The sequence below is a fragment of the Chiloscyllium plagiosum genome, chromosome 45, assembly GCF_004010195.1.
Source record: "Chiloscyllium plagiosum isolate BGI_BamShark_2017 chromosome 45, ASM401019v2, whole genome shotgun sequence".
Classification (NCBI taxonomy): Eukaryota; Metazoa; Chordata; class Chondrichthyes; order Orectolobiformes; family Hemiscylliidae; genus Chiloscyllium; species Chiloscyllium plagiosum.
This window is the reverse complement of record NC_057754.1, coordinates 6,660,117-6,672,992: the sequence shown is the minus strand read 5'-3', so window position 1 is coordinate 6,672,992 and position 12,876 is coordinate 6,660,117. Positions and strand designations below refer to the sequence as shown.

The 12,876-nt window shown below is 49.9% G+C and overlaps 1 protein-coding gene across 1 annotated transcript in view; it reads right to left on the bottom strand.

Annotated features, from left to right (window-relative positions):
- Nucleotides 1–2,207: 2,207 nt before the first annotated feature.
- LOC122543998 (neurexin-2-like) overlaps nucleotides 2,208–12,876 on the bottom strand; it is a 139,549-nt gene continuing 128,880 nt past the window's right edge. The window contains exon 7 of the mRNA XM_043683007.1: nucleotides 2,208–2,572. Within this exon, the coding sequence (XP_043538942.1) occupies nucleotides 2,208–2,572 (365 nt within the window). The remainder of the gene's footprint in view (nucleotides 2,573–12,876) is intronic.

Here is a 12,876-nt window from a genome sequence, read left to right as displayed (position 1 = left end):
TGCAGGTTAGGGTGGATTGGTCGTGCTAAATTTTTCCATACTGTCCAGGGATGTGCAGGTTAGGGTGGATTGGCCGTGCTAAATTGTCCCATAGTGCCCAGGGATGTGCAGGTTAGGGTGGATTGGACATGCTAAATTGTCCCATAGTGCCCAGTGATGTGCAGGTTAGGATGGATTGGCTGTGTTAAATTGCCCCATAGTGCCCAGGGATGTGCAGGTTAGGGTGGACTGGCCGTGCTACATTGTCCCATACTGTCCAGGGATGTGCAGGTTAGGGTGGATTGGCCGTGCTAAATTGTCCCATAGTGCCCAGGGATGTGCAGGTTAGGGTGGATTGGCTGTGCTAAATTGTCCCGTCGTGCCCAGGGATGTGCAGGTTATGGGGATTGGCCATGCTAAATTGTCCCATAGTGTTCAGGGATGTGCAGGTTAGAGTGGATTGGCCATGCTAAATTGCCCTGTTGTGCCCAGGGATGTGCAGGTTAGGGTGGATTGGCCGTGCTAAATTGTCCCATAGTGTCCAGGGATGTGCAGGTGAGGGTGGATTGGCCATGCTAAATTGCCCTGTTGTGCCCAGGGATGTGCAGGTTAGGTGCATTAGTCAAGGGTAAATATAGGAGAACAGGAATAATCCAATATCCTTTCGGGGTAGACGAAGACTTTGTGGGTGTTCTCGCTAAACTGTTGAACCAGAGACCCAGGTAACGTTCTGGGGACCCGGGTTCGAATCCCTCCCCGGCAGATGGTGGAATTTGAATTCATTTAAAAGCCTGGAATTGGGAGTCAGACACTGAAAAAGTCATACAGCAAGAGAAACAGAGGCTTTCGTCCAGTCATAAAAATATCAACTAACCCACCCGAAGGGAAAGACTTTGGTTCCTCACCTTATCCACGCCCCTCAAGATTTTAGAAACCTCTATCAGGTCACCCCTCAACCTCCAGTGAGATAAGTCCCGGCCTATCCAGCCTCCATACCCGGTAACATCCTGGTAAATCTCTTCTGATCCAGCTTAATAATATCCTTCCTGTAACAGGACGACCAGAACTGGGCAGAGTACTCACCAATGTTCTGTACAAGCTGAACATGACATCCCAACTCCTACACTCAAATCTCTGAGCAATGAAGGCAAACATGTACCACCTGTCTATAGGTGAGACAAACTTCACAGAACAAACATGAAACCATTGCAGAGTGTCAGGATGAACCTATTTGGTTCCCTCATGTTCTTAAGGGTTGGAATTTTGCCATCAATACCTGGTGTGTCCAGCGTGTCACAGAGTCATAGAGGTGTACAGCACGGAAACAGACCCTTCGGTCCAACTCGTCCATGCTGACCAGATATCCTAAATTAATCCAGTCCCATTTGGCCCATATCCCTCTAAACCCTTCCGATCCATGTCCCCATCCAGATGCCTGTTAAATGTTGTCATTGTACCAGCCTCCACCACTTCCTCTGGCAGCTCATTTCATACATGTACCACCCTCTTCGTGAAAAAGTTGCCCCTCAGGTCCCTTTTAACTCTTCCTCCCTCACCTTAAACCTATGCCCTCGAGTTTTGGACTCCCCTTACCCTGGGGAAAAATGACCTCCCTTATTTACCCTATCCATGCTCCCTCATGATTGTATAAACCTCTATTTGGTCACCCCCTCAGCCTCTGATGCCCTGGAGTAAACAGCACCAGTCTATTCAGCCTCTCCCTACAGCTCAAACCCTCCAACTCTGGCAACATCCTTGTAAATTGTTTCTGCTCCTTTTCAAGTTAACAACATCCCTCCTGTAGCAGGGAGACCAGGATTGAACGCAGTATTCCAAAAGTGGCCTCACCAATGTCCTGTGCAGCCGCAACTTGATAGAGTCATACAGCAGGGAAACAGACTCTATCCTCCGACTGTAAAAAATATGAACTACCCCGAGTGAGGGGAAAGACCTGTGCTATTCACCTTGTCTGTGCCCCTCATGATTTTATACAACTCTATAAAGTCACCCCCTATGCTGCAGTGAACAAGGTCCCAACTCCTATACTCAACGTGCTGGCCAATAAAATTAGAAGGAAGAGAAGGGCAGATGCTGGACAGTCAGAGTCAAAATTTGTGGCACTGGAAAAGCACAACAGGTCAGGCAGCATCTGAGGAGCAGGACGATCGGCTGTAAGCCCCTTACCATAAGACATAGGAGTGGAAGTAAGGCCGTTCGGCCCATTGAGTTCACTCGCACCCTCGCCATATCCTGCCCTTCATCAGACAGAAGTCACACGACGCCAGGTTAGAGGCTTGCTCGAAATCGCAGGCGTTCGGGAGCGGCCTGGTGAACGCTGAGCAGGTGTCGCCTGACCCCTGACCTCGCCCAAACCAGGCTGGCACCGGCATTTCCTGACCAACAAATGCCAGGCGTGCCTGCTTCACCACATGGCGTTTGGCGAGGCAATCGCTTCTCCCTGGCCCTGCCTGAGGTGGATCTTGACGGGGGGATGGGGGGGCGGGGTAGGGCTGACGCCTTTCTGTTGAAGGCAGGGTGGCATCCCGAACGGGAGTCAGTTCCCAGCGATGTGGCTTCCTGAGCCATACAGGTACTGGTGATGCACGTACGGGAGAAGAAATTCATTAAAAGTAAGCAATTTATTATTCTGCGGCCCTCAGGCTTTGCAGAAGTTTGAAGTGGATAAGCTCGCTGACTGGATTTGTGCCAACTCCACTGGCACACTGGGTTCAGGGCTTTGACTGCGTGAATTACAGTTGATTTCCCTTCAGGTAAATAAATGCTTTAAGTGCAAGCTTGCTTTACCATTAATTTGCTGACCCTGGGTCCTGGTCGATGTGTAATTCTGCTGATAAATGATCTCACTTGTTCCCGACCCTTCCTTCTGTTCAAAAAGATTTAATTAATGGAGGAAGCGTTCCTTGCTTTCTTTCAACCTCCCTTTTGCATTGACTTGGACCTTTGCAGTGAAAGGGAATTGACGGAATTAGAGGTACCAGCCAAAATTAGAGCAGTGTATACTGTAAATGGAAGAGACTTGGGAAAAGTTGATGGGCAGAGAGATCTGGGAGTTCAAGTATATTGTACCCTGATGGTCGCTGCACAGGTGGATAGAGTGGTCAAGAAGGCATATACTATGCTTGCCTCCATTGGACGGGGTATTGAGTATAAGAGCTGGCAGGTCATGTTAAAATTGTACAAGACTTTGGTTCGGCCGCATTTAGAATACTGTGGACAGTTCTGGTCACCACATTACCAAAAGGATGTAGACGCTTTGGAGAGGGTGCAGAGAAGGTTTATGAGGATGTTGCCTGGTATGGAAGGGGCTAGCTATGAAGAGAGGTTGACTAGGTTAGGAATGTTTTCATTAGAAAAAAGGAGATTGAGGGGGGACCTTATTGAGATCTACAAAATCATGAAGGGTATATGAAGGAGCGTCGCTCCGAAAGCTAGTGTGCTTCTAATTAAACCTGTTGGACTATAACCTGGTGTTGTGTGATTTTTAACTTTCTACACCCCAGTCCAACACCGGCATCTCCAAATCATGACTACTATCGACACCACTAACTGCCGGCTTAAAGTGGAGAGGATCTCCAAGAAGATTCCACATATCGACACAGAAAGGAGCCCTCCACAATCACCTAATGAAAGAGCATCGCTCCGAAAGCTAGTGTGCTTCCAATTAAACCTATAACCTGGTGTTGTGTGATTTTTAACTATGAAGGGTATAGACAGAGTGAATAGAGATAAGTTTTTCCCAGGGTGAGGGGTTCAATAACGAAAGGTCATGCATTCAAGGTGGGAGGTGAAAAGTTTAAGGGGGATTCTCGCGGCAAGTACTTCACACAGAGGGTGGTGGGTGTCTGGAACACGTTGCCAGCAGAGGTGGTAGAGGCAGGCACGGTAGATTCACTTAATGTGCATCTGGACAGATGCATGAGTTGGTGGGGAACAGAGGGATGCAGATCCTTAGGAGTTGACCGACAGGTTTAGACAGTGGATTTGGATCGGCACAGGCTTGGAGGGCCGAAGGGCCTGTTCCTGGGCTGGAAAGTTTCTTTGCCCTTAGTGCTGGAAAAGCACAGCAGGTCAGGCAGCATCCGAGGAGCAGGAGAGTCGATGTTTCGGACATAAGCCCTTCAGCAGGAATTCCGGATGAAGGGCTTTTGCCTGAAACATCGATTTTCCTGCTCATCGGGTGCTGCCTGACCTGCTGTGCTTTTCCAGCACCACTCTAATCTCCAGCATCTGCAGTCCTCACTTCCGCCTAGCGGAATTGGAGATATGGTCCACTGACATTTTTGGAATTGTACGGCCCAGGAAGGTTGGAGGAAGAATTCTTCTATTTACCCATTCCCTACCCCCACCAACCCCTACCATTGGCCCCCACTGACGTCAACACAAAAACTGCCCTCTGCCCCCCATCCCTCCAGCCCCTGGGCGCCCCTCACTATCTCACATCAAGGGTCTGTCATAGGACCCTCCAACCACAGGGTGTTAACTTTGACTTTGCCAGTTTCTAAATCTCCCCACCTCCATTCCCCACTCTCCCACCTCAGCCCAGATCCAACTGCCCCCTTCACCTGTCCTACCTGTCAATCCTCCTTCCCAGAGCCTCCCTCACCTAATGACTGAACAAAATCAATCACCTTACTAAATTTGATATTTATTTTCTCTTTTACCCTTATCCCTCATGGCTTTGTCCAGTTTTCCTTCTTTTGGAGCGCCCTTTCTCTCTGCTATTAACACCTCCTCTGAATGTTGTGTCCCTCCTCTCCTGCCACAATCATTCTCCTCACCTGCTGTCCTGGGGTCTCCAATCTTCCTCGTCCTCTAAATCTTCTTCCTCTCTGTCCCGGTCGCTCCTCCCTGGCTCCCCTCCCCAACAACAGAAGATCCGTCAACCTTCCCAACTCCCCTCTCAGTCCAGAAGAAGGGACTCAAAGCATTAACGCCCTTCCTGTTCCCCCCACGGACGCGGATAGTCCGGCTGAGTTCCTCCAGCATTGCTTGTCTTTACTCCGCTCAGCATCTTCTGCTCTGAGGTGTACGACGCCTCCAGTTTCTCTGACCCTTGACCCTGTGGCTAGAATCTCTGTCTCTGGGACTGTGCTGGTGAATCTCCCTCTGCACCCTCCCTCAAGGGACCTGCCCCCACCTTCTTCCTGAAGGTGAGACCAGAATTGCACACACGCACTGACTGAGCAATTTGGTCACCTTTCCACTTGGCCGGAGCATGTTTTGTGCTAATAGATCACGATGCATCCAACATGGCTCTGGCAATCACATTTCAAAAAGTCCTACACCAGCTGCGAACTGCCGAGGGACATCTGAAGGTCAGGCCAATGTTACCTTCAAAAAGAGATTTATTAACGGGATGTGGGTGCCGCTTGCTGGGCACAGCATTTATTACCCTAATTGCCCCTTCAGAGGGTAGCGAAGATAATCCCACTTGACATAGTTCAGTCTATGTGCTGTAGGTTTACCCACAATGCCCTGAGGGAGGGAGCTCCAGGATTCTGACCCAAGGAACAGCCGATATATTCCCAAGTTGGGTTGGGGAGTGGTGGGAACTTGAGGGGGGTGGTGTTCCCATGTATCTGCTGCCCCTTGTCCTTCCAGATGGATGTGGTCGTGGGTTTGGAAGGTGCTGTCTGAGCAGCCTCGGGGAGTTGCTGTGATGCGTCTTGTAGATGGTACACACTGCTGCTACTGAGCGTCGGGGGGTGGAGGGAGTGGGATGTGGGGCCAATCGAGCGGGGGCTGCTTTGTCCCTGGATGGTGTCAAGCTTCTTGAGTGTTGCTGGAGCTGCCCCCCATCCAGGGGCAAGTGGGGAGCATTCCCTCACCCTCCTGACTTGTGCCTTGTTGATGGTGGGACAGGTTTTGGGGACAATCAGGAGGTCAGTATTCGAAGCCTCTGATCTGCTCTTATAGCCGCTGTGTTTATACGGCAAATCCAGTTGTATCTCTGGTCAATGATTAACCCTCAGGGAGCTTATTGGGTGGGGGGAGGGTTTAAGTAATGATAAGACTATTCAATGTCAAGGGTGAGATGGTTAGATTCAGTGATGGTAACACCATTGAATGTCAAGGGGGAGATGGTTAGATTCAGTGATGGTAACACCATTGAATGTCAAGGGGGAGATGGTTAGATTCAGTGATGGTAACACCATTGAATGTCAAGGGGGAGATGGTTAGATTCAGTGATGGTAACACCATTGAATGTCAAGGAGGTGATGGTTAGATTCAGTGATGGGAACACCATTGAATGTCAAGGGGGTGATGGCTATGTTCTCTCTTGTTGGGGAGATGGTCATTGCCTGGCACTAGTGTGGCACAAATGTTCTTTGTGGCCAACTCTAGGCACTCCGGAAAAGACAGGAAGGCATTTAGAGATGTGATTTTTGACAATAGTTTCAGGACAGTATCTGATTGAACTGTCTTGCAGATGGCAGACGGACCTTAGGGGTTAGGAGGTGTGTTATCCTCTGAAGTATTCCTAACCTCCCTTTGTAACCTCTATTTACTCCAGTTTCTGGCTAATGGTAACCCCCAGGATATTGATAGTGGAGGATCTAGTGATGGTGACACCATTGGATGTCAAGGGGGTGATAGTTAGATTGTGCTTCTTGACAGAACCCTACCCCGCCAGGATGTTGATAACAGGGTGGGGGGGGGGGGGTGCAGATGCACTGATGGTGATATTACAAAATGACACATTTCTGCCATCTCTCATAAGACCTGTGTGCCATCTCTCCTAGCCTGATACCCACTGGGTGAAATTGCCAATCGATACATGCAGGATGAAGCAGTTCCACACATGGAGAGTTCCACAAACAGATGGTGAGGGTCTGCTGTGACTCACAGCCCCCAGGCTATGAACAGAACAAGGCCAGGAACCAGACGGCAAACAATGGCCCAGATACACACTGCAGAGCTTGGAGATTTTATGGGCAATGTTGTGATTCTGTCAAGCGCTGTCAAACATCTGCTTCCTGGTGACACAATGTCTCCAATGGAGAGGACCCAGCTGTTCCCAAACAGAACGGATCACTGAGCAGTGTGAGTGAACAGGGATCAGAGCCGGTACTGCGGAAACGGCACAGCAGGATTCCACACTTGGCAGACTGGGACGGCCTATCGACACAACCATGCAGTATGCATCGGAGTGGGAAGCTATCCTGACCCTAACCCTAACTCTGATCCTAACCCAAACCCTACCCTTAAACCTAACCCTACCCCTAAACCTAACGTGACTTTTACCCTAACCCTAACCAAACTTAACCCTGACCCTAAACCTAACCCTAAACCTGACTCTGACAATGACCCTAACCCTAACTCAACCGCGAAACCTAACCCTGACCCTAACCCGATCCCTAAACCAAACGCTAACCTGAACTCTGACTATAACCCTAACCTTGACCCAACCACTAAACCTAACCCTGACACTAAACCAAACCTGAACCCTCACTCTGACTGTGACCCTAACCCTATATCAACCCCTAAACTTAACCCTGACCCTAAACCTAACCCTGACTCGGACAATGACCCTAACCCTAACTCAACCGCGAAACCTAACCCTGACCCTATCACTTACCCTATTCACAGCCTTAACCCTAACCCTAACAATAACCCGAACCTCTGCAGTCCGTGTGCTGTGGGTTAGACCCACAATGCCCCTGGGGAAGGGAGTTCCAGGATTCTGACCCAGTGACACTGAAGAAACAGCCGATATATTCCAAATTGGGATGAGGAGTAAGCCCCTCAGTATCTGCCCCATCGAACCATTTGAGGAATTTGACACTTTTCGAGATAACCATTCATTCCTGGTAAAGCCTCCAGTACTCAGACTCTCACCACACAATGCGTACAAAGTGCGGTGTTCCCTCAGTACTGACCCTCCGACAGTGCGGCGTTCCCTCAGCACTGACCCTCCGACAGTGCAGCACTCCCTCAGTACTGACCCTCCGACAGGGCAGCGTTCCCTCAGCACTGACCCTCCGACTGTGCAGCACTCCCTCAGTACTGACCTGACATGTACCTAAATACAGTGAAAAGCTTTGTTGTGCTAGCAGTCCAGGAAGATCAATGTCAGCAAGGATAATACAGATTACAGAGTGGTTAGATAGAGCGAGGTGTAATAGGTTACACAGCACAGAAGTTGCACGAGGCAAGGTCAACATTATTTGAAGTTAGAGCGTTCATTTGTCAGTCTAGTAACGGCTGGGGAGAAGCTGTACTTGGGGGTGTGTTCAAGGTTTTTCTGGAACTGGAGGGTCTGGGTTATAAGGAGAGGCTGGATCAGCTGGGGCGTCGGAGGTTGAGGGGTGACCTTACAGAAGTTTATAAAACCGTGTGGTGCACAGATAAGGTGAATAGCCAAGCTCTTTTCCCCACAGTAGAGGAGTCCAAAACTACAGGAAATAGGTTTAGGGTGAGGGGAGGTAAAGGTTTAAAGGGGACCTGAGGGGCAACATTTTTACACAGAGGGTGGTTCACGTGTGGAATGAACTTCCAGAGGAATTGGTGGATGCGGGGACAGTTATAACATTTAAAAGACATTTGGATAGGACATGGATAGTGGTGGGATAAGGGCCAGGAGCAGGCAAGTAGGACTAGTTTAGTTTGGGATTATGGGTTGGCATGGTCTGGTTGGGCCGAAGGGTCTGTATGACTCTATGACTCTGCATCTACCTCCTTCCTGAAAACATTCAAGTAAATCCCTTTCTGGGGCAGACAATCCCACAGGCTCCCCCCAACTCTCTGGCAAAAGACATTTCTCCCCATCTCAGTCTGAAACGGCCCCCACCCCGTAATCTTTAGACTGTGACCCCCCCCCCCGGGTCATTGGGAAGGTCCTTCCGGCGTTGACTCTGCCTGGTCCCACTGTCTGGGGGAAGAAGACTGAAAGAGACACATGTCTATGTTCCCTTGCCATTGACTGGGCTGAGGTACAGCACGGCAGAGAAATTCACACTCATCCTAGCCTGGGGAGGATCAGTGGAGTGAGTCAGCTCGAATTCAGAGCTGAGCTCAGGAGGAGGATTTCTATTCACAGGTTTCTCTCTGTCTTGGTGGGGAGGAGTGAGCCAAGGCCTTGCCGGATATGAGAATGCATTCATTACTGGTGACGTTCCGATATTACACAGTCCCTACGTAATAGTCATGGAGTCACACAGCACAGAAACAGACCCTTCAGCCCAACTCGTCCGTGCCTACCAGGTATCCTAACTTCATCTCATCCCACCTGTCCGCTCTTGGCCTGAATCTGGTGGCCCAGGGGTTCAGTGGTTAGCTCTGCTGCCTCACGGCGCCAGGGACTCGGGTTCAATCCGAACCCTCGGGCAACTGTGTGGAGCTTGTACATTCTTCCCGTGTCTGCCTGGGGTTTCCTCCGGGTGCTCCGGTTTCCTCCCACAGTCCAAAGATGTGCAGGTTAGGGTGGATTGGCCGTGCTAAATTGCCCCATAGTGTCCAGGGATGTGCAGGTTAGGGTCGATTGGCTGTGCTAAATTGTTCCATAGTGTTGGCTGCATTAGTCAGGGGCAAATATAGGGTAAGGGAACGGGTTACTCTTCAGAGGGTCAGTGTGGATTTGCTGGGCCGAAGGGTCTGTTTCCGTACTGTATGGATTCTAATCTAATCAAACATTTAGAGTCATAGAGATGGACATCATGGAAACAGATTCTTCAGCCCAATTCACCCATGCCAAGCAAATATCCTCAACTGATCTAGTCCCGTTTGCCAGCATTTGGCCCATATCCCTCCAAACCCTTCCTATTCATGTCCCCATCCAGATCCCTTTTAAATGTTGTCATTCTACCAGCCTCCACCACTTCCTCTGGCAGGACATTTCCACCCTCTGTGTGAAAACGTTGCCCCTTAGGTCTCTTTTATATCTTTCCCCTCTCACTCTAAACCTGTGCCTCTCTAGTTCTGGACTCCCCCACCCTAGAGAAAAGACCTTGTCTATTCACCCTGTCCGAGCCCCTCATGATTTTAAAAACCTCTATAAGGTCACCCCTCAGCCTCCTACAAGACATAGAACCTAAGAGCAGGAACCATTCAACCCACTGGTTAGGCCACAGCTAGAGGACCATGTGCAGTTCCCGAGGGAGGGATGGGATAGCGCTATCGGAGGGATGGGATAGCGCTGGGAGAGGGGGCAGAGGGAGATTTCCCAGGATGTTACCAGGGACTGGAGAGTTTCAGTGATGGAGAGAGATTGGAGAGACTGGGGTCGCTTTCCTTAGAGCAGAGCAGATTGGGAGGTGGGGCGTGACTGAGATGGATAAAATGATGCGGGGGCTTAAATAGACAGGAAGGAACGTTACCCCCTTGGTTGGGGGGGGCATCAGTTGAAGGGAAGGGGCAGGAGATTTCGAGGGGGACGTGAGGGGAAACGCTTTCACCCAGAGGGTGGTGGGAAGCTGGAACGCGATGTCTATGAGGGGTGGGAGAGACAGAAACCACACCCCCGCCCATCGCATTGAAGAAGGATTTAGACGGTCACTCACGATGGCAAGTGCTGGATGGGTATATGAATAGGAATGGGTACATGAAGGGGTACATGAAGGGTTGAGAGGTGTATGGACCAAATGCTGGCAAATGGGACTAGTTTAGTTTGGGAAACATAGTGATGTGGAGAGAATGTTTTCTTTATGTGGGAGAAACCAGAACAGGGGTAGGGTTCACAGTTGATCAATAATTGAAGACACACAAGAAGACGGAACATTCTCTCTCTCTCTCTCTCTCAGAGGGCTTGAGAGACTTTTGGAATTCCCTCCCTCAAAGATAGAACCTTTCAATATTTCAGAGGTAGACAGAATCCTGATGGCGAGAGGAAAGATTATCGGTGGTGGGGGACAATATATGGAGGAACGTCGGTGTTGAGGTACAAATCACCATCTTAATGAATGGCCTGGAAGGGCCTACTCTGGTTTACGGTGGGCAGGGATGAGGCCTAAGTTAGACCTCAACAGCCTGACAACTAACTCGGAATCCCACTGCTCCCTTTCCGGGATTTTGCAGAGCTCGCAATCCTGGTCAAAGGGAGGAGACTTGCCTCTCACTTATGTGGCATTCCAAATTAACATGTCTTGGTGTTAATTTGGTCGTCTCAGTTTCTCAAGTTCAAACATCGTTGCAAGTGAGGCTCTGACAGCCAGTGAAGTGCTCAAGGCCATTCTGGTCTTTGAGGTTTATTTGCCTGCAATTGTAGATTCCCCGAAGTGAGGAAGCAGGCCATTCGGCCCATCGAGTCTACACCACCCCACCAGAAAGCAGCCCACCCAGACTCAAGCTTTCAATTCCCATGGCTAACCTGCCCATCCCTGGACACTACAGGGCAAGTCAGCAAGGCCAATCCATCCCAAACCTGCACGTCTTTGGACTGTGGGAGGAAACCTGCACAGACACAGGGGGAGAGTGTGCAAACTCCACACAGTCACCCGAGGGTGGAATCGAACCCGGGTCCCTGGCGCCATGAGGCAGCAGTGCTAACCACTGAGCCACCATGCCGCCTCAAAGTGCTTTTCTTGGGTCCTGCAAAGGCCTTCGCGCAATCCTTCATAGCCACATTGCATTTGAAAATCCAGTACAGAGATCACCGGAGCGATCATACATCAACTTACAGACGTCCCTCCTAAACCCGCACTCCTAAACCTCTGCATCCATTCACCGGTCAATAGCATCTGACACTCCTCCACTGAAACAACAATCCTGCTCGCTTGATGCATTGCTGGGCGCATAGAAACTAGGAGCTGGAGGAGGCCATTCAGCCCCTCCAGCCTGATTCGCCATTCGATATTATCATGGCCAGTCATCCAACTCAGTCCCCTGTCCCCACTTCCCCTCCAATCCATCCGTCCTAGCCCCGAGATCTGTATTGAAATCCTTCTCCAAAACATTCAATAGGAAATAGAAGCATGAGGATGCCATTTGGTCCCTTGCGCCTGCTAGCCCATTCAACAGCTGATCATCCAATTCAGTCCCCTGTTCCTCGCTTTGATCCCCTCAGGAACTATATCTAATTCTGTAAGGATTGTGAGTTCCCGACTGGGGCTGTTAACCTGGTCCAATCAGGGAGCCTGGGCTGACAGATATAAGCAGGAGCATCAAGGGGTTTGTGCTCATTCAGAGAGCTGGCTCTGAGGGATCTGGATCAGTGTTGATGGCTCTCCGCATGTGAATAAAGGGTGAGGTGTTACCGACCTCGGTGGAGTTATTTCACACTCCTTCTTGAAATATTTCGGCCCCGGACTGTGTTCTACAGCAGAGAATTCCACTGGCTCACCCACTGTGCGAGACAAGACATTGCTCAAGAGATTTGGCGGGGTTAGGAAGGACCGGCGGAGGCGACAGAAGATGGGGAAGGGAAGCACATGAACAGTTCGATAAAATTGGGGGGCGAGGGGGGGGTTTGCTGTTGAGATTGGAGCTGAGGGAGCTGGGAGGAATTGATTGCTGGATAAAAACACAGCCTGAGGCACAGTGAGCCTCAGATTAAACCAACACCAGCTGTCTCTGTCTCTCCCTCTCTCTGTCTCTCCATCTCTCTCTGTCTCTTCCTCTCTCTGTCTCCCTCTCTCTGTCTCTCCATCTCTCTTCCTCTCTCTGTCTCTCCCTCTCTCTATCTCTCTCTCTCTTCTCCCCACTCTATTATCTGACCCTGAGCAGCACTTTGTAACAATGCGTTTTCAGTTTTAATAAGAGACCTTATACAAAAACTGACAATAACAGGGCTTGGTGGAGGTTTAATATCACATTCTGTATCATAATGTCAGCTTCAAATCAAAAAAACAAACTGCCTGTAAACTGTCAATCCTAAATCATAGACAGCCCAGCTTAACTTCCCACCTGAACAATCTTAAAATCAAATAAAAAGCAAAACAC